Source organism: Meleagris gallopavo, chromosome 1 (genome assembly GCF_905368555.1).
Source record: "Meleagris gallopavo chromosome 1, MGAL_WU_HG_1.1, whole genome shotgun sequence".
In the NCBI taxonomy this organism is placed as follows: Eukaryota; Metazoa; Chordata; class Aves; order Galliformes; family Phasianidae; genus Meleagris; species Meleagris gallopavo.
In genome coordinates, this window is record NC_139404.1 from 11,813,359 (window position 1) to 11,835,744 (window position 22,386).

Sequence of the window (22,386 nt, forward strand, 5' to 3'; positions counted from 1 at the left end):
AAACTTGGGAGCTAAAGGTCTCTTTATATTTCCTGGCAGCTGGGAGATGTATGATGATGTGCAGTATCCACAGCATCTGATAAACAATCATCTCCCTTCTAGGCCATTATTTAAAATTGATTTATTTTGCTGCTCAGAGGGAAATACAAACTTGAAGAATATCTTGGAGAAAGAAGGTCAAGACCTTAATCTTTGTGGAGCAAACCTCCTTTCCCATAGCCACCTCCACCTAAATTTAACACAGGATAGTTTATAGCTACTTTATCTGAAATGTATTTCCACCTTCTATCCACGGGATTCTAAAGTCTGATGGGAGAACAGTTATTTCCCAACTGCAAAAGATTTTGTGTTCAACAGAGTTATTTTTATTCACCTGGCTTGGACTTGGAAGAAATTAAAGAAGTAATGAAAACACTTCAAGCAGTATCTATTCTTTAAAGGTGAAATTGTTCTTTCTCCTTGATTCTTGTACTTTTAGACATAACCGTATGTGCCTAAATTCATAGATGGGACTGCTAATAGCTAAAAGAATCAGTAACAAATGAGGAATGCCGAATATTGTAGGATAAAACCACTCTAGTACATTCTTAAGAGAAAAAAAAAATAGCCAAAAGAAAAAGAAGCTATATAAAATGGAAGAAATATGGAAGCAAAGATAGAGAAAAGTTAGGAGTATGAAATCTCCAAAAAAGAGTGAAGCACAAAGTGACTTCCCCAAGGAAAATATGTATTTTTAAATGCATATTAATTCTGTATGTCTTAATTTGGATGTCTTCAAAATTTCTGATAATCAGATTTGATTCAGACCACCTCCTATACAGACATAATATACTGCATCAGTTTCATAAGAATTGATTTCACATGCTGGGTGGATGGGGGAAGAGCGGTAGATGTAATCTACCTTGATTTTAGAAAGGCGTTTGATACTGTCTCCCACGACATCCTTATAACAAAGCTGAGGAAGTGTGGGATAGACGAGTGGACAGTGAGGTGGGTTGAGAACTGGCTGACTGGCAGAGCGCAGAGGGTCGTCGTTGGTGGTGCAGAGTCTGGCTGGAGACCTGTAACCAGTGGTGTCCCCCAGGGGTCTGTGCTGGGTCCGGTCTTGTTCAACATCTTCATCAATGACCTTGATGAGGGGATAGTGGCCACCCTCAGCAAGTTTGCTGATGATACGAAGTTGGGAGGATTGGCTGACACGCCTGAAGGCTGTGCTGCCATTCAGCGAGACCTGGACAGGCTGGAGAGCTGGGCACTAAGAAACCGGATGAGGTTCAACACAAGCAAGTGTAGGGTCTTACACCTAGGGAGGAATAATTGCATGCACCAATACAGGCTGGGGGATGAGCTGCTGGAGAGGAGCTCTGCAGAGAGGGACCTGGGCGTCCTGGTGGACGACAGGTTGGCCATGAGCCAGCAGTGTGCCCTCGTGGCCAAAAAGGCCAATGGCATTCTGGGGTGCATTAAGAAGAGCGTGTCCAGCAGGTCGAGGGAGGTGATCCTCCCCCTCTACTCTGCCCTGGTAAGGCCTCATCTGGAGTACTGTGTCCAGTTCTGGGCTCCCCAGTACAAAAAAGACAGGGATCTCTTGGAAAGAGTCCAGCGGAGGGCCACAAAGATGGTGAAGGACCTGGAGCATCTCCCCTATGAAGAAAGGCTAAGTAAACTGGGTCTGTTTAGCCTTGAGAAAAGAAGACTGAGAGGGGACCTGATCCAGGTTTATAAATATCTGAGGTGTGGCGGCCATAGTGGTGAGGCCAGTCTCTTTTCAGTGGTACGTGGAGACAGGACGAGGGGAAACGGACATAAGCTGCAGCATAGGAAGTTTCGCATGAATGTGCGTAAGAACTTCTTCACGGTGAGGGTGACGGAGCACTGGAACAGGCTGCCCAGGGAGGTTGTGGAGTCTCCTTCTGTGGAGATATTCAAGTCTCGCCTGGACGCCTACCTGTGCGACCTGGTGTAGGGAACCTGCTTTGGCAGGGGGGTTGGTCTCGATGATCTCTAGAGGTGCCTTCCAACCCCTACAATTCTGTGATTCTGTGATTCTGTGATTTGCTACTAATATTTTTCATGAAAAAAAAACTAATTAGGAAACAGAAACAATCTCACATATTCTTACTTCAACAGCCTTTTCCCAGTCTGTCTGGAAAAAAATAGCTCTTACTGGGAACAGCTGAGGTCCTGGAGCAAGAGAAGATGAGGAGCTGATCTGTGATGTTGGAAAGTTTGACAGCCTGGCTATCTCTGCTCCTATATTTGTGAATTTAGAAACTTCCTCTGCTATTGCATTCACTGGCGGCCAGAACACTCTTGGGCAAAAATCCGCAGCTATAATTAGTGATTTAATTTTAATGTAGATGAATAGACAATCCTGAAGCCAGTTATTAAAATGTCATTAGTTGACACAGAAGTTAGCATATCTGCCTAATGTCTGTTAGCAGAAGCTGCGGAGACCAACCTAAATGAGAATGCTGCCTGGGGAAGAGTCACAGCAACACAAGTCATCCAAAATCTCCCTGTCTCTGGGAAACAGCTGGTGAGCTCTTGCCAGAAAATGTTCAAGCGTTTGTAGGGAATGCATTGGTGATGTAAGCACAGCATTTTCTTAACACTTCCCTGTCTGTTGTAGCAGAACCCTGAGATTTCTGGAAGATCATGAAGCCATAGAATCATTGTGGTTGGAAAAGACCTCTAATATCATCTAGTGCAGCTGTCAATCCATTAACACCATGCCCACTATTCCTTTTGGGTAGCTTTGGCCCTAGCAAAAGCCCAAAACAGTAAGAAAATAGCAAGGATGAAAAACAGATTTTATAAAAAGTAGCCCTGGGGTTCTATATATCCAACAAATAGGGAATTATTTCTGTGTATCATGTATAACTAAGTCTGACACAACACCAAAAGTAAATAAACTTTACTTTTTATTTTTAACTCAGATGTTAATGTATCAGCAAGGACCAGAGAAATAAACAATCTGGATTCAAAAGCTTAGTTGGAAAAAGTAGGGAAAGACTTCTCCGGGATCTTCAGTCGCTGGCTGAACATATAGAAACTGAAGGTTAGCTGCAAAGTTTAACTGTAAAGCAAGAACAGCGTAGAAGTTTAGAGATGTGTTCAAAAATGTAACCAGAAATCTACACTTAATAATAATTTTTGTTTTCTTAAATCTTGAGAGGTCTACTTTTTCTGACCTTTTTACCATCTTAATGTCACAATCATCTTGAGCAAAAATAATATAAGAGATAATATATGAGAATCTAAAATGAAAAGAGTTTAGAAGGCATTATTTTTGAATCCCACTTTAGCATCAATACCAGGAGTTCGGCAACTTTGATCCATCAAACAGCACTACAAAACCAGCATGAAAATGTATGAACCCAAGAACAAAATCCACTCACCCAACCTTACAGTAGTGATTAAAAAAGCCCTAATTATAGTTCTAGTCAGCCGTCAAAATAAATTACTCACTCAGGGTGAGTGGGTGAAAAGCAGTTTGTAAGACTTCCTTAAGGAGGTGGTAATTGTCTTGAATTTTGTTAAAATACATCACTAATTATATTTTAACAATGTCTATGTACTGTTTTCCTCTTCGGGAATCTTATAAGGTGGTTGCAAGAATTTCAAGAGAAAGCTTCAACAGTTTTAAATTTTCCTACATTTGCTCTGCAGAGCATGTTTTATGGCATACTAAAGAAAGGTCTGAATTCCATGCATAGGTAACTAGAAAAATTAGAATAAAATAATACCATGTGAATATGCTGATTGATTGAACCACAAGTATGTTACAAAACCAAATTAATCCTGCCTACTTCCATGGTAAAGCGGTGTGTGGATCTGACAGAGCAGTGAAGTGAAAGAATAGTAATGCCACATGGTTGGCCCCTGGAGGCCTTCACAGACTTCATAACGTCCATGAAGCCCACATTTAAGAAATATTCAAAATCTGTTGTACATAGATGTCATAACCTACAAAGGTGTCTGCAACTCATTCACCTCGTTCATACTGAACATTTATTGCAGAGTTTATGAGACCACAAGTCGCTTATGATCTTGCCCTGCTGATTATGCTGCCAGTGCGTTGGGGCTGCCCTACGTAATATTAAAATCACAGCTTTTCATTTCTGCTGTCTTCTGGAGCTTGCCAAAAATGTGCACTTAAAATTGCATCCAAAGAATGCTCAATTTTCTGCAGTCTAGAGAAGATTGAATCCTACTGTCCCAGGGCTTACATTCTATAGGCCACTACAGATGGAGATACAGTTTTTAGATCTCTTTTCATTGTTACGTTTAAAAAATGTCATTTTTGTTAGCTTTTTACTATCACTTAGATGATGTTAGAGCATCTTTATTATGTGAGGGCTGCTCCCAAAGTAATGCCTCCTATTCTGTTATGTTGCACTATGACATCAGAGGTGGATGTTGGTGGTATGGCAGAAGGAGTTGAACCTTCCTACCAACATTCCTTTAGATTTTGTTGTCGTTACAGATGGCAGCAGAGGGGTATCTGATGTGGAAGTGCATATGAAGCAGAAGTGTGTCACTGAATTCTTCCATGCAGAAGGAATAGCACCCATTGACATTCATTGACACTTGCTGAACATTTGTGGAGAACAACCAGTGGATGTGGGCACAGTGAGGCAATGGGTGATGCGTTTCAGCAGTGGTGACAGAAGCAGTGGGTCTCCTCCACTGATGAAGATTTTTATGAGCGCATTATGAAGGATCTTGTTCATAGCTGGTGAAAATGCATAGCTAATGGTGGTGACTGTGATGAATAATAGTGTTTTGTAGCTGAGAATTTTCTCTATTTAGCAGACTTATTGTACTCTTTGCAGCTGTTGTTTCCATAGAAATAATCAGGAGGCATTACTTTTGGAGCGACCTATGTAAATAATAATTTGAAAGCTGCTTACTGATGTATGCAGTGGGCCTCAAGAAATTAACAAATGCAGCTATCACCTTTGAAACAAATAATAGAACATTCTCATTTATTATTTTAATTAGAAGTTTAGCCAATTTTGTTTACACAAACTCCATGTACAACTTCACTGACTTTTTTTTCATGTGTATTTGTGATCAGTGTGATCAAATATCAAATGTACACCTTATATCCCATCAATAATTAGACTTCGTGCTACTTTCCTCTTAATTTAGTATCAATAGTCAGTGGCCATATAAGAAATATGAGGAAATTTAGCATTCGCAGTTACTGTTCTAATAACTGAAAAACAAGATTTGTCTTTTACATTTTGTTGTGGCTGATTCACACAATTTTAACTGATACTTCAGCAACTGAAAGCTATATAAACAGTACAGACAAATCAATCTAAACGAGAGGGCTGAGTAAGCAGAAGTTGGGGTGTATTTGTTGCTGGATATTGTTTCATCCAACTCTGAAAATAAGTGTGAAAAGAAACATGTATCTCATTCTGGGCTTAGAATCTGAATCCCAGATCTGAGTTGGAAATATTCATATTAAAAGCTTTTGGCTCTGGCACATCTCTTGTGTGATTATTCATTCTTGCTATCATCTCCTAGTTCCTCAGCAACATCTTTATTGTAACACATTTTTAGACTAGAATTTTTGTTTGTTAAAGGAGACCAGTGAAGCTCTGGGAACTTTTGAAATATTGCCATTCCTACAAAACCTGATGGTTTCAGGCTGGACCAGGTACTTCAGGCTGCATGGGAGCACCCTGATCAATGCAGGGGAGTTGGACTAGACTGACCTTCAAAAGTCCCTTCCAGCTCAAGTGATTCTATGATTCCATGAAGATGGAGATTCAGATCTGGCAAAAAGCTCTCCTTCCCCTCACTTCCCTTCTTTCGCTCCCTGCAGGAGGAATGAAAGTGGAATGTCCCATCCTGTGCCACATATTTGGTGTTTTCACATCGGTATAGGGAACATTGCTAGATCTGAGCTGTGTTATCTCATAAGCGTGATGACTCTTCTGCTTCTGTACTCCCACCAAAAAACATTTTTTCTTTCCCAAAGGGCTTACCATTTCAGAGGAAACAAGTTCAGATCTATTGCTTCACCATCAAATACTTTATCGATAAAAGTTGTACTACTTCCTGAGATAAGTGAGTTCAGGTTAAGAAAAAATACAGCTTTTTTGTTAGCCTGTTCATTTTTTGTCTTTTGTGCCCCTCTTGATTTCCTGATCTGTTCTCTGTCACCAGGGCGAACCTCCCCAGTAATTTTATCTGACTCTTTGCAGAATCAGGGAGACCTTTTCACACAGCTTAGGAGTGGCAGGGAACACTCGCGAGCTGTAACTGTGGCTTCCAGGCCATTTCAGCAGCAAGGTCAGGCAGGTTAGGTTAGACCATCTCCAGTGTTCAGCTGCACTTGGAAATAGGAGCACTGAGACAAGCAGTCACAACAGTGAGATAGATAAAGCAGGATGGCATTTCTGCAATTAAATACTCACTTTGCACTGCCTGTCTGCATGAAGGCTTTTTAACCAGGTCTCATGCAAAGAGCTTAGCTTTAGTGCTGCTGGCTTGAGCTGACCTCCTGACTTCGTGCTGGGGTGGCAGGGAGCATGCACACATTTTCGAAGTGCAGCCAGGAGACACCTGAGGAAGAGGGCAGCAGTACTGAGCCAAACCTAAGGGAACTGTACCCTGCACCCGTCTCTCCTACAACTCCTTAGTAAATGTTAAAGCCAGTAATATAAGAACAGGGAGGGCATGCAGAGATACAGCTCCACTCCAGCAATGTATGGAACACTTGATTCTGAGTTTCTTACTACATTTAACAGACTTGCACAATTCTTTCTTCTTTGTCTTTGTATTGTTGCTTTTTGACTGTTTCTGTGATACTGGCTGCATCTGGCAGTGAATGCCACTGTTTGCTCATACTATGAAAAAGAAAAAAAACCAAACCCACATTTCTTTTGCCCATTTTAAATCTGTTAATTTCATTGGCCATCCTCTTGTTCCCATGCAGTGAGAAGCCAGGCATCCATTCATTTATTTTCTAGGCACTTTCCCAGGTTTCTCCTGATTTTATACGTATCTGCCATATCCCCCTTCATTGTCTGTTTTCCAAGCTGAAAGCTCCGAATCAATTTAAGCAGTTCCAAGCTTTAATTGCCCTTCTTTAGTTCTCCCATGTAATTTTTGAGAGGCAAGGACAGGAACAGTAGGCAGCATTCAAAAGGGAGGGTACTATAGGGTTTTGCGTAATATTGGAAAGGTGTTTTCTCTTTTGTGCTCCATTCCTTTTTCCTAAGCTTCTACATGTATGGTTCTTTGACTACCAATAAGCATAACATCTGTTTTCTCTTTCAGTAAGCTTTATTTATTTTTTTTTATTAATTCACTGGCTTTTTTAAATTGAACACAATTGAAATTATTTCTTTGGTCTGCTTTTTGTACATGCAGGAAGCTGAACTGCAGTGCCTTATTATCAGTATTTCAACAATATCAATTTGAATCTATCTCAGGCAAGACAAAAGAACTGCTTTTATCATAGCTTTTCCAAACACCATTGCAGCAAAAGTTATGTTGTTTAAAAATTTAGTCTCTGTATTATGCCCAGATATGACATTTGCTTAGGCTGTATGAGAGGAAATGCCATCATTATAATGTTTTGTCTTCACTGACTTGCCTAGCACATTACCACTAAGGTTGGGAAGTCCATAGCAAGCCCTTGTGCTAAGCTCAAAGGCTTAGCTGAGGAATTTCAAGGCCAAGATAAACCTTCTTTTTTTTTTTTTTTTTTTAATGCAGGTTACAATTGACACAAATTCTATTTTTTCTTTAATAGAGCAGTGTTCTTTCATTGAAACGTCTAGTCCTCAACCTATATATTTTTTTTCCTTTGGAACTCCATGGATTTTTTCATTATTTTTAAGATACACTGATTATGTCAAGATATGTGGTCCACTATATTATTTTTATTGGCACTACTTATGAATGTATTTAATAAATATAGATAGAACAGATAATAGTGCAAAACTCAGTTTTAAATCAATGGTTGGTTGATCATAGAATATACAGTCTTATGACAGAGCGCATAAGTTGGAAATTGCATTAGATTTTCAGTTTGAAACTGAAAGAATGGAATCTACGTTGGATTCTAATGTTAAATGTCCAGTGTTTCTGGGACTGTCCAGCCTGGAGAAGAGAAGACTTAGAAGGAACCAGTGCTTATAAATACCTAATGTGCAGTAGTCAACTGGATGGGCCAAGACTCTTCAGTGGTAACCAGCTACAGAACAGTGGGCACAAACTGGAACATAGGAAGTTCCATACAAACATCAGGACAAACTCCTTTACTGTGAGGGTGACAGGCTGTGCAGAGAGGTTGTGGAGTCTTCTCTAGTGATATTCAAAACCCACCCGGGTTGAAGCAGTGTAAGCTACTTTCTTGGGAGCCTGCTTTAGTAAGGGGCTGGACTAGATGATCTCCAGAGGTTCTTTTCCAACAACTACAATTCTGTGATTCTGCAATATATCGTATTCATGGACTTTTTTTGTTATGACTTTTGTCTGTCTCCCAGTGATGCATACATTCAGTCAGTCAAAGTGAAGAAGTGTTTAATACCCAAAAATAGAATGAGCATACCCTTGATTTAAAATGTCTTTTATTCTTAATCCTCTTATCTACCATTCCGAATATTAGCATTAGTGCTAATTACTACTGCAGCAGCTTTTATTTGACAGTGGCAGAACTAAGAACAAGAGGATAAAAGCCAAGGCACCACACTTTTAATTTCAGTTTGTATCACATCAGACCTACTACCTTTAGATTTCTGAGCTGATATTTATGAATTTGGTGGACAATTTTTTTTAAAGCTTATGGCAGCACTTTGACTTTCAGACTGATAAAAGGATTTAGGTTAGGGAGGAATTTTTTAGATTTAAAAAACTTGCTTTTTTCAAAATATGTACTGTTTCAGAAGTGCTTCTTATCAATAAAGATAGTATTGTACTTACACAAGTAGAAAACTAGATTTTCAATTTAGCTGCGCTTTGACCAGCAGTTTTCAGGTATTCTCAAAATACCCCAAACAGGACAGTAATTGGACCATCAGAGCTTGGAAGTTTGACAGTGACCAGGTCTGATTTTGGCACTGTTCAGAGATACGGTTTTGCAAGTGCGTCAGTGTTTATTTCCCTTCCTCTTTTAGACCCAAAGTCCCACTTCCCTTCTTTAGCTCCCTTAATCAGAGAAACTAGAGCATGGGAGGACAGGCAGCAACTAGCCATGTGAAGGCACAGCTCACTCCTCACTGACATCTGGGTTCCGTATTAAACCTGCTGCCATCCCATAAGATCACAAAAAAATCTTCAACAGGTCAGTTTTTCATTATGCCAGCCGTAAGTCCAGAGTGAGCATGAAGGCCATTTAACACACTAAGTTCCTGCAGTGTATTACAGAAACATCTGTTATGAATAATATTTTGCTAAACCACTGTGAAAATTCAAAATATTCAGTACTTGTAAGACTGCTCAGTTACTTACTTGTATTGAAGTGGTCATGTGGCTGAACGCTGTAATTCAGGGGGAACATACAGGAATGCCAGAAATAATATTTACTCTACCTGCAAAATGCCTCTTACGATGCTTTATTGAACAGATTAACACATTTCTGTATCTGTTTTACACTCCTAACGTAGTTGAAATCATTCTTGCAAGTTGCATTATTATTTGATTGAAGTTCTAAATTATGGTCTAGAAATATCTTCAGCACCTTCCTTAGGTAGGTGCTTTTTCCTTTGGAAAAGTATCTCAGAGCTAGGCAGTATATTTAGTTTTCCCTATTAACTGTGGAAAATCTACTGATAAGGCATGCGCACTGCCCTTCAAGTTAAACTTTAGATGACCAAAAATAGCTTTGTATAAATAGTATTACTGTCTTTATGTCTTTTATTACTCTTTATATTCTCTTCCACAAAGGATTCACTAATATTTTCAATGTTATTTTATTTAATTGTGTTAATATTTTGTTTTTAACCATACAAACAAATTTGAGCTATCATTTTTGAGACCAGATGTGCTAAAAATACAAGCAAACCCATATAGATAGATAAGATCACACCGCAGTCCACTCAATCTAATGATCTTTCTGACAGAAAGTGGATGATTCAGAAGTTGCCAGAAATTTCATGAGACAAATAGAGAGTAATCTGTCAGCCACCCTAAATCTTCTCAGAATTTCTTAGTGCTCTGATAATTTTAAGCCCCAAAGCATAAGGTTTCATCTTTCTTTGAAAATATATTAGCATTAACTATTACAAGAAGGTTTGCGCACGAATAGCAAAATTTTGACAAATATGAAAAATGAGATAGTGCAGGCATTACTGGAAACTGCAAATCTCTGTATTATTGAATAATTATTTGCTTTCGAAGCAGGTAAGATAATTTTAGGAGGTATGAAAATGATGTAATTTGGTGAGTAATCAATATGTTTATGGTCCTTTTGATGCTTCAGAAACTCTTGTATTGTGGCATAAATGTTGATTTGTCTTAACTAGTACTTTGAAACAAGAAAACAGCTCTGATATGCTGCCTGTTTCTTAGGTAATTGAGTGAGAGAAATATTAATTTACCCTGTTAAAGTTTCAAGAAGTGTTGGTATGAATTTATGAGCATGATTTTTTCACTAGTGTTGGCATAAAAAAAAACACTATTTCATGAAAATTAAGTTTCTAACTTTGTGGAAAACTTTTTGAATTCATATTATCTCATGAACTGGATCCTACAGCAGAAAATGCCATTAATCTGAACCAAGGGAAAAAGAAGCAGCAGATTCACCTCTGCTAATTTGTGTGTTTTAATTTCTCTTATCTTTCCAGACAACTATTACGGCACACCGAAGCCTCCAGCAGAACCAGCTCCATTATTGGTAAATGTAACTGACCAGATCCTTCCAGGTGCCACTCCTGGGGCTGAAGGCAAACGTAAGAGGAATAAGTCTGTGAGCAATATGGAGAAGACAGGTATTGAACCACCTGAGGAAGAAGAGGAAGAAAGACCTGTGGTCAATGGAAATGATGTGACAGTAACACCAGGTCTGTTCTTCCTTCTTACTTTGCAGTGCATTTCTGTTATTCACAAATTCCCCAGTTATCTCCTACAATGAGAATATGTATGCTCAAGTAAGTCTTGCATGACTGGAATTCTGAGTGATAGAATCCCTGTCAAACATTAAACAAAATGCCTCACCTCCATTTTGGAGACTCACTTCAGCTACAGTCAGGTCTGCCTGTGAGCTAATCACCCTGAAACCACTCTGCAGTCTGAAGAGAAAAATTTCTTCTTTCTGATTGCAGTTCTGGTGATTTGTTTTAGATTTGTATGTTAGGAAATCAAATCCAAGCACCTTTTTCTCTTTATTGACCACAGAAGGAGTCTAGAGAACTGCAATTTGGTCAAATGAATTCTGTCTCTGTGCTTCAGATCTCCTCGCTCTCAGAAGCTGATATTCACTGCAGAGTTAACTAGATTAGTATAAAGGGAACTTTTATAAATTGTTATTAAATCTTTGCAATGTAAAAGTGAAGCTGTCATCACATTAATAAATTTGTGACAGTGCTGATGAAACTTAGCAGGCAACACTATCAAGAAGGACCCTTTCCAGCAACATTTCAGATGCTGCATAAAGCTGATAAGGGTTTTAGATGTCTAGTCCTAAAGGCAGCTGTTGTTTTACACTTTGGATTATAATTCTTCAGAAAAAAGGGGCTGAAGATACAGACTGGTGTCCTGAGTGAGAGAAGTCCAGGCTTTTCCCAGTCAGCTTCCCCTTCAATATTGCAGCGAGTCATCATTTCAAAGTACTTTATCCTTTTGATTCTGAAATAACATGTAAGAAATTACTTTTTCTTCAAGTAGGAAATGAAAGAATTCAGACATTTATATCTCTGAGAAATACATAACTATGAATTATTCTTGGTTAACTTAGAAATTCAGGAATAAATGATTGAAATAGAAGTCTGTAATGACAGCCACACACATATAAGAAGATAAGGAGTTCTATAAACATATAGGTATCTGAAACAATAAATCCACTACCTAATCTCCTAAGCACTGCAAAAAGGATTTTCATACTGCAGATTCTGTGTGTTCTTTTTTTCTCCTTCTGCATTATAAAGTGTACTGAATTGGTTATCCTTCCACCACAGATGTATTTGTCACTTGCTTTTCTGTAGAAGCTGACTAATATGCGGAAGCACCAAACCCGTCTCTGTGTCCAATGGGCTGTCAGGTAGTGGTGTGGTGGGAGTGGGCCTCATTCTGCACACCAGAGGGCTGCAACATGACACACTGGAGTTACTGTCACGTTGCTGTTTGAGCCTCGCTCATCCCTTCCCCGCATCTGCTGGCAATGCCCTGGCACTTAGTGCCCTTCCTATACAGCTAAGCATAAATGGGTGAAGCCCAGAAATCCTTACATAAAACATCAGCACTGGCTCTGTTGCCAGGATACTTTCAGAGCGACAGAGGCAGGATTTGGTATGTGATGTGTATTGCGGAAACCATTAGGAAGAGCATTATTTGCAGTTATTTGAAATGTGCCACTTAACCTACCATTGCTCAGGAGTAATTTCTGGTGCAGTGTTTCAGTTCTAGATGGATCAAGGGGAGATGTCTACCTGCTTTTCTCTTTGCATTGTCCACCACCGACTGGCATCTCCCAGGCAAATTCTGTGTGACCACAACAATGACTAGGCAGCTACTGGCATGCGCTGTGTTAAAAAACAAAACACACAAGCACTGGAGTACAACCTCTTTCCTCCCCCTCCTCACCCCCCACAAAGTGATTCCTGTAGGTGTGGCCAGCAGAACAAGCAGTGCCTGTGTTGGTGCTCGTGGTTTCATAAGCAGGGTTTTGTTGTTCAGTCACACTGATTGAGGACTTTGGGGATTGTAGAAAGCAGCTCTGTACATACATGCTGCGTTGCTTTTGTTGGGGTGTGTAGCTCCCACGGGCTCTGTTACTGCAGTCATTTTCTCTGTCAACTGTCAGAGCCTTAGCTGCCTCTAGAATGTACATGTATTTGTCATCTGTATCTTTGAACAGTGAGGGAAAATAGAATGTGTTAATTTTTGTGTGTTTTTGTTTGTTTTTATTGATTTTATCTGGTTCTTAGAAAGAAGCAACTACGGCAATATGTTTGTTATTTTAGTTTAGAAAGTATGTTCTGTTCTAAATGTCCCACTTATAAATGGAGATTTTTTTATTAAATATAAGGCTATTAGGACATCTGAGACATTGATACTTTTTTTACAAATACTCAGCTACTTTACATCTTTTTAACTGCCAAAGCGATCAGAGTACTGGCCAGGAAAAGGGCTGCTCTAATACCTAGGACTGCAAGGCAGAAGCAGTAGCAGTTCTAAGATGAATCCAAAGGAAATAAACCTGTTTTTATCAGGCCAATAGGCAACATCTTTAGATGCAGAGGTCTTTATGCCTTGAGTCTGATTTTTCAGACCACTTTTCATTGTTTGTTGAGATAATCTATGTGTCTGTAGAGTTTTATAAGTAGGATTCAGTTTTTCATTCACACTTTGTTTTACAGGCCAAAGTTCCCTCGGACTTTTGTACATAGACATTATGGTGTCTACATACATAATTGTCTTCTTGTTAACTTGCGTTTTAAAATGTGTTTTTTCTTTCTGATTTTTGTCTCTTATCCTCATCCTAAAACCTAACAAGAAACCAACTTTAGGATGAGGTGTTTGGCCATGTTAAGATGACATCTCAGTCCTTCATCCCGGATCAAGTACTGTCAGCACACAATAGTATCTAATGAGGAATGGATCATATAGTAAATGATGCACCTAAATGTCTTAGTTTTTGTTAGAGATATTTATTCTTTCTTAATAGAAGGGAGAAAGATTAACAGAGCACAGATGTTTCAGGTACTTCTTTTAGGTACTACCTCTGCAACCTAGGATTATTAGTTCAACCTACACATACACAGGAGCCTGGGTGGCTAAATTTAAATGAGAAATCCTACTATTTACAAAACAACCATGACAGAAGTAATCTGTACTTAGCTGTTGAAATGGTCAAATCTAGAGTTAGTGCTGGGTTTCCCACTCCTAATGCAATTAGTGGACTTCTGGTTGTTCTGAGTTAGGTTTCTGCCATTCACTGATCTGGATCAGATATCTTGCACCTGAAGAACCTTTTTTGATGAGCACTGTAATGAAATCAAAGATTTTTGCAAATATCATGACAATAGTGATAAAAAGATGCTTGGTCGAATAGCAACCTACTTGTCAGACATTCAGATTTCAGTACTGTTGTTATTGTGTCTGCAGAGAATTAAGTCAGTCTCCTTCCCAACTAGTGTCATGATCTGACACTGTGCTGGTCATATTTGCTTCACGCTTCTGATTGATGAAGTGTTTATCATCCAAACTACAAAAGAACCAGTGTAATGTCAGATGAATGTTTATGTATGTATAATAATCTGACATTACTTGGGTAATAAGTTGCACCCAGAGAATGGAAGTTCTGGCAGGCTCAAATTAAGTGAAGAATAAGATATGACATAGAGTTTCAGAATGATCTTTTCATGCCTTAGGTTGAAAATGAAGCAAAAGGCTGAAATCCCAGTGTTGTCAGTCACCACACAAGGTGCAGCAGTCCTAGAGAACAGTTTAAACTAGCTCTTTTATTATTGCATAGCCATGGCAGCCAGAGGAAAGAAAATCAAAAAGAAGACACTTAAGAGATTTTTAAAAATATGTAAATTGGTATCCATTAAAAGAGGGTAGATTTAGATTAGATGTTAGGAAGAATTTTTTTCCCTAAAAGGGTGATGAAGCAATGGAATAGATTCCTAAAGAAGCAGGATCCCTGAAGAGTCCCAAGGCCAAGTAGGATGGGGCTTTGAGGAACCTGATATAGAATGGAAGATGTCCCTGTCCATGGCATTATGGCTGGAACTTGATGATATTTAAGGTCCCACGAACAAAGATGTTAAGCGGTACCAGTCCCAATACCACCAATTGGAACCCACTTATCACCAGTCTTCAGCTTGACATCAAGCCGTAGACTGCAACTCTTGGAGTGTGGCCATTCAACCAAATCCTTATCTACAAGAAGTCCATCCATCAAATCTATGTCCTTCAGTTTAGAAACAAGAATGCCATGCAGATAGTGCTTTGTACAGGTCCAAGCAGATGACTTCAGTTGCTCTTCCATGATCTTTTAATGTTGTAACTCTAAGTTTGTCAGGCATGATTTGCCCTTAATGAAGCTATGTTGGCTGTCAGCAATTGCCTCATTGCCTCTTTGTTGTCCTTGTGTCTTAGTATAGCTTGCAGGAGGATCTACTCCATTGGTCATGCTGGGCACAGAGGTGAGACTGACTGGACTCTAGTTTCCGAGGTCTCTCTTTTTTTTTTTTTTTTTTTTTAAACCTTTTTAAAAACGGGAGTTATGTTTCCCCTTTTTCCAGTCACTGTCAGTCTCCAGATTGTCATGACTTCTCAAGAATGATGAATAGTGACTTAGTGATTTCATGTATCAGGACCCTCAGATTCATCTCATCACATCCTATGGACTTGTGTATCTTCAGGTTCAACAAATAGCTAAAATATTGTGTAAGAGCTATATAGAGAATATATCATCTCATCCAGTAAAATTTTTCACTGCTGATATTTGAAATACCACAGAGATGGACTTAGGCTATTTAATGTTATGAAGTTAGAGGCCCCTTACAACCAAACCATTCTATGATTCTGTGACTTTTTTCCCCAGTGTTTCTTGTGTTCTACACATGGGATAATTTGCTGGTGCTCTGCTGGTGCCTATTCTGCCTCTTCACAGAACACTCTCTGAGATACTGTGCTAAATTATTTTAGAAAACTGGGCCATGTTTTGTAGAGAGAGTAGACGATTTCACTTGATGAAAAGTCAATTGTATTTTTCAGTGACAAAAGTATTTCTGGACATGTTAGGATTTCTATTTGTATCAGATGTTATCTGATGATAGATACTTGTGCTCATAGCATATTACCATACTATTTCAAGCTTTAGTTGTACATTTAAGGTACTACCAATTTTTAACCAGGACTTCTGTTTTTTTATCAAATAAAATGTTATGTAAGAATATATATAAACAGGAGAAAGGAAAAAAAAAAAAAACCAGCAAGGTGAATATGTATGCTTTCTGGAATATATGAAGGATAGATACGTGTAGAAAAAGATGAAATGCCATTGTAATGCTGCATTCCAGATAACCAACAACTAGAACATCCATTGTGTAAAACTAAGTGTTACTAAATGACATTAAGTAATTCTTCCGTAATTGCTTGGGTTTTATTCACAAGATACTTTTTTCTTTATTACTAAAACAAACTATTAAAAATAATGATCCAAGAATTAATAACTCATGAGATTGGCTTTAACATAATTATATTTTTAATTGTTAAATAAGCATCAAGTTCCTCTTTTTCCACTTAGTTTTGATAGCAATCTCTGAGACAGGCTGAAAATATTTCTTGTAGTCCTCAAGGTTTAATTTTCACATTTTTTTCTGTCAGCTTGTTAATATAGCTATCAAAAGCTAAGAATCTGACCTCTTCAGACCTGTGGAAAATAAGATCCTGAGAAAGAACACATATTACAGATATAATGCTAAAATCCTAGGACATAGCAATGTCACCATGCCTATCAGACCAATGGGCTGGCCATTATTATTTACAGCGCACCCATACACCAAGTTTATTTTTTCTATTGTCGTCATATGTGCTATCTGACTTTATATCTTGACCTCGTTTAATCTGTGCAGCAGAATTCCCACAGTAGAAATGTGGTCAGGACTTGTGTAGAAAACAATTCACAGTGCTCTAAATGACGCTTAAAACAGATGAAGATTCACTTTTACTTTATAGAGATGAATTTATCTGCAATTACATCATCCTTTTCTCGGTGCATGTAGAGGTAATTTATCCTCCATAATAACAAAATGCCCTCTATATCCACCTGTTCAAAATTAAAAATAAAAAAAAAAATTCTCCATTGACATTAAATTCTTGAAAATGGGCTTTGTGCTTCTGCTGAAAACCTCCTGTAGCTGAAGACAGAAGGCTCTAAATTGCATATTCTGACTTCCTATCTACTATGATGCTTGCTCTCTTTTTCGAGTAGTATTATTATTGACTGAGCATAATGCATAGATATCCCTCACACATTTCTATCCCTCTGCTATATTTTTGTTAGGAATATCTTTTCTCTTTCTAGACATTTGCTCCCCATCTCCATTTTTACAGCTGATAGTGGCATTTTGCAGCAGACTTTGGAAAGCCAAAGATGGGGAAGTTTGTGAGTGGCACATAAGCAACAGATGACTGCATCTCCCCTGGGATCCTACTGCTCTTTTGTGGGATTCAGCTAAGCAAAACTTGCAACTTGCACTTGTGCCTCTTGTTAATTCATTTGTTCCCACAGGCAGATTCACATTTCCCAACAGCATAAAATACTAGTAACAAGTAGTTAAAATACAAGCATTTAGCAGCATGAGCTGCATATGGCTGTAAAGCTATAGACCATCACTCTGATTGAGACATGATCTAATATATGTAAGTGTCAAAAGCCTTTTTTTTTTTTTTTTTTTTTAAGATAATGACAGCTATGTCTACCATTTCTCTGTAAGGAACAACATCTGGTACTCTGTCAAAATATAAAAAAATAATAGAAGAGTTTGGCACAATTCCTTCGTGCTAAATCTTGACAATTATTCACCACCTCCTTTGAAGAGCTTATGTGCAGGTGGTTTGACTGCTGGTTTCCCAATGTCCTTCTAGGAATTAAAAATAGATAGACATGAAGTTTTTAGGTTAGATATCAGGAAAAACTTCTTTACTGAAAGGATTGTTAAGCACTGGAATAGGCTTCCAAGGGAGATGGTTGAGTCTCCATCCCTGGATGTGCTTAAAAGCCATTTAGATGTGGTGCTCGGGGACGTGATTTAGCGGAGGGTTGTTAGAGTTAGGGTAGTATGGTTAGGTTGTGGTTGGACACGATGATCTTTAAGGTCTTTTCCAACCTGAACAATTCTATGATTCTATGATTACAGTTTCATTAGCTGTTCTTCTCCTTTTTACAAAATGACCTAATTGTTTTTGAGGGAAATTAGGTGCTCAGAAATTAAGAATCTAAACTATCTAGAAGCCTAAAATATAGAAACCAAGACTTTCTGTCCTGAAGTTTCTTGTCTCTTTAGAATCTCAAAATGTGTATTCACTACTAGCCATGAGTCTGTTTCGTTGGTTCATGAAGTAGCCTAGGTTTCATTTCATCAGGCTCTGCCAATTGCAAATGGCTGCTTCATCTAAATTATACCTGACCCGTTCTCTGTCCATTCTAATCTGATTTCTTTAGCCCTACTGCTGATGTTAATTATGTTCGTCATTTAATCATAGGTAATCTTTTTGCAGTAGTGACTGAGGCAAAATGAGCACTAACTGCCTTGTGGTATTATGTTTGTCATATATTATTAGCTTTCCTTCCCACGTATTGGAATGAATCTGCTTTTAGTCTTCATATTATTAATGTACTTACAGAAAGTTTTCTTGTTACTTTTCATGTTCCTGACCATATCCCATTTTCTAGGCTGCTTGCTCTATTTTACTGCTACATACCTGTGTGTGTTTTTTTAAGTGTTCATGCTGAATAATTTCATTTTCTTTTAGTCTTTTGTACAATTCTGTGATAGTGAGCAATTGGTGAGCATTGTTCATCTCCTTTTTTTCAACCCTAGCATTTTTTCATTGTATTTTCTTCTCTTTGTGTTGCTGAGGAGGTGAGGTGAGAGTGCGGTCATCCATCAGCCAGCCCACTCATCTCAATATGTAGGGTCATTTCAGCCAATTGAATCACAGTCAGTGGAGATTCAGCAAATACATTCAAAATATGAACTTATTTTAGCTGTAGTTCATTTGGTCAAATACAGGGGTCTTTCTGTTTCAGTGTGATCAAGCTCCACTTAAGTGCAGCAGAAAACAAGGATCCAGGATCCAAGGATGAGAGCCTCTCTCATTGAAGCAACAGGTTCCCATCCATTTTTGGAGGAAACGATAGGTAGATAGACCAAATGATACAAACATATGCTTACTAGACCAGTCAGCCAAGTGTAATCATCCCCACGGATGAGGAAATCTCTTTAGTAGGACAAGTTATCTCAAGCATCCTTTCTTGGAGTTAGCAGTAGTCAGACAAAGTAATATCAGTGAACAGTAAAAGACCAAGCACTGAAAAAAGGTTAGGAAAGGAAGACTTCTTCCTCAATATGTTCATATGTTCTCGGTCACGATGACACAGAATTACATTGGCTATAGGAGGCATTTGTCATTGTGGAAAATTAAGCCTCCCACAGATTATATTGGGATTGAAATCACAACCACCTTATATATGGCTTAGATATAGATGTGAATTCATTAATGTCATATTGTTTTCTTTACCTATGGATATTATGTGTGTGTTTACTTTTTTAATTAAAAATGATTTGTTTTCTGCGGCAAAACAGGGTATTTGCTTGATGGATGTGTATTTTGAAAAGTTATGAGACACGAGACAGTATCGCTGCTGGATATGAGGCTGCGTTTTGCTCAGTGTTAACTGCTGAAGGAAGGACTCCTGGGACAAAACAAGCAAGAACTCTTTGACTCATTTCTTAGCTCTTTATTAGTTTCTTGTTTCAGTTTGTTTTTATTGCTTTACTTTCTTTTATTGTGTTCCAGATAAAAAATGTATCATCAGAGGGACTGCTGTGTAAATCCAATAATTTCTCTCTTTTTTTTACAGTTCGTAGAATGTTTGTTGAAGACTTGCACCCACTATATCATCCATCATTAATTTAAATATCCAAAAACTGTAATTTTTCTTCTCTTGTAGAATCAAGCGAACATGAAGACAAGAGCACAGGTGTCTCAGGTGAAGTATCTTCTACCCAACCATGCCCTGCACCAGGATATACTCAGCCTGAAGAAGCAAAGGAGGATATGGATGTAACAAAACAAACAAAGCCTGAAGAGAATGATGACTTGGGCCCACTGCCTGATAACTGGGAAATGGCTTATACAGAAAAAGGGGAAGTCTACTTTATTGAGTGAGTGCTATTTCTTTTCTTTCCAGTAGATATAGTGTATTTAACTGGATGGTGAGATGGTTTGTATGGTTGAGTGGAGCACTGCTCTACTTTAAAACTCCATTGATGTTATAGCTATCAAGGCTCCCAAGAGACAATGAGAGCCATTCTGTCTTCTTTTCAAAGAAAAGCTTTTCTGCTGTGCTTAGTTGTGTGGTCACTGGAGTCTTCCTTCTGTAGACAGAGAGGGATAGGATTGACTTTTGGCAATTTAAGAGAAGACAGAAAAGCTAAAATCTACCTAGTGAGTAGCAGATGGAGACCATGATATATTTAGAAATGATAAAAGGGATAAATGGACAATGAGGAGAATTAATGTAGAACATGTAGAAACATTTTCCTGGTATGGTATATGTACCTATTGCTACTGTTGTTAATTAGCCAACTCACTGAATGAACGGATATGAAAGTTCCTTCTTCGCTAAGTGCAGTCATTAATACACATTATCAGAATAAAAATAGAGCAAATGAGTGAGTTCATATTATCTCATGTTTCACAAAAAAGTGAAAGGAAAAGCCAGTGCAATCATCTGCACAGCACTACCTAAAGAGGAAGCAGTAGCATTCATGTTTGCTTTAAGAACTGCCTCAAACAATTTGGAGTGTTAGTCATTATTCTGATTACTAGTAGGTAAAAATAACATTTGGCTATGTCACTTTTATTTTAAGTCCCTTATTTCATGTAAGATTTTATGACAATCTCATGAAGCGTAAACATATGATAAGAATAAAGTTTGTGTACATTATTTTTTCCTAAACACTGACATGACCAGCTATAGCTTCTGGCGAATGTAAGGCTGAAAAGAGCAGTAACTGTTAAAAAATAAGTGTCTTTGCTGAAAAGGGCAAAAATGTGCTTATTCTAGAAAAAAAGAATAAATATAGTAACTTTGCCCGAGCAAGCAGAGAAGAATTAGGATGACTTCAGGGTAAGCTTAAACCTTTGTTTCTTTCTTAACAAACCACCATATAGAATTTTTCTGCATATATTGAATGCTCTGATAGAGAACAGTGAGCAGACTGAATTATATGGTACTTTTGTTTTACTTGATGTAACAAAAACCTGTTATGTTTGAGAGATGAGGTTTGGGGTGCAATCACTAACACACCCAGCTGTGAATACTGAAGCAGGCCATTTAATAGAAAATAAATAAGTAGTTTCTAAAAAATGCAGTGAATGAAAATAACCCAGCCACTCTATGCAGCAGTCATTCCACTCCTCATATTCCTTTGATGTTACAGTTTACTTCCTATCCTGAAAAAGCTCTGGTTTACACTACCATTTTGACAGCGCACATCATTCACTTCCACTGATGGAACGAATGTTATGTAAAATAAAGAAATCAATCAGAGGTACAAGCTGGGTAGAAAGCCTGTTAAAAGGACTCTTTACTGCTGGAATTATATTCTTGAATAATGTTATTGCAAAAAAATGTGGTATTTCATGTCTGTAAAACTACCGAATTGTTTACTGGAATCCCAGTAAAGTAACAGTTATTTGATCATCTGGGTTTTCGCACTACACAGTCTTCACAGGGTTAAGTTGGAATGTAATGCCGAGGGAATGCTGTTAAATTGCCTCTTTGTTTAGAAGTCACTTTGGTTAATGGCATAAAGAGACTCCATTTGCTTTCTCAAAAAAACGGAAAGATAAAAAGACAACAAAAACCTATTTGTCTAACATCTCCCCGAACAGTAGTAAAGATTATTAAATAATAGATGAAAACCAAACATTTTTAAAGTGTACATCATGATGGGTGTAAAAAAGTCATACTAGGCAGCATCTTTTATTACTTTATTTGAGGCTCTTCTGAATTGTGGCTTTGAACCCCAAGGACTTCAGGCTGTAAGCTATCTCAAGTTCCAGATTGTCACAGGTATACTCAGGGGTCTTAAATTCATTCATTCATTCATTCATTTCATTCACTCGCTTCAAACTAATACTTAAAATTTGCATCTGATTTCATTTATTAGCACTCCCATCAGAAGAACGTGGCAGATTTACAGAGAGGGAGTGTCTTCAGGAGAAGAAAGATAACTGTAGGCGGTATTATTTATTTGTTAATCATTAATGGCCCAGTTAGCATTTTGTAAAGCACACTGGAAGGAATTTCCTCTGCTTTAAGCTCTAAAAGAAAAAATCAAACACCAGATTAACTGGATAATTCAGAGGATGTTGCATTTTAGAGTATGACTCAGTTTGTTTCTTCATTTCTTTCCCTTTTTTTGACATAGGTGCATGACCCTATGTTTACCT

General features: G+C 38.1%; 1 protein-coding gene across 11 annotated transcripts in view; it reads left to right on the top strand.

Moving 5' to 3' along the window:
- The window catches only part of MAGI2 (membrane associated guanylate kinase, WW and PDZ domain containing 2), a 710,219-nt gene that overhangs the window by 447,737 nt on the left and 240,096 nt on the right, over positions 1-22,386 (top strand). For all 11 annotated transcript variants that reach the window (XM_085216633.1, XM_085216640.1, XM_085216656.1 and 8 more), the window contains 2 exons: positions 10,815-11,030; positions 19,877-20,090. In XM_085216633.1, coding sequence (XP_085072759.1) covers positions 10,815-11,030; positions 19,877-20,090 — 430 coding nt within the window. The remainder of the gene's footprint in view (positions 1-10,814; positions 11,031-19,876; positions 20,091-22,386) is intronic.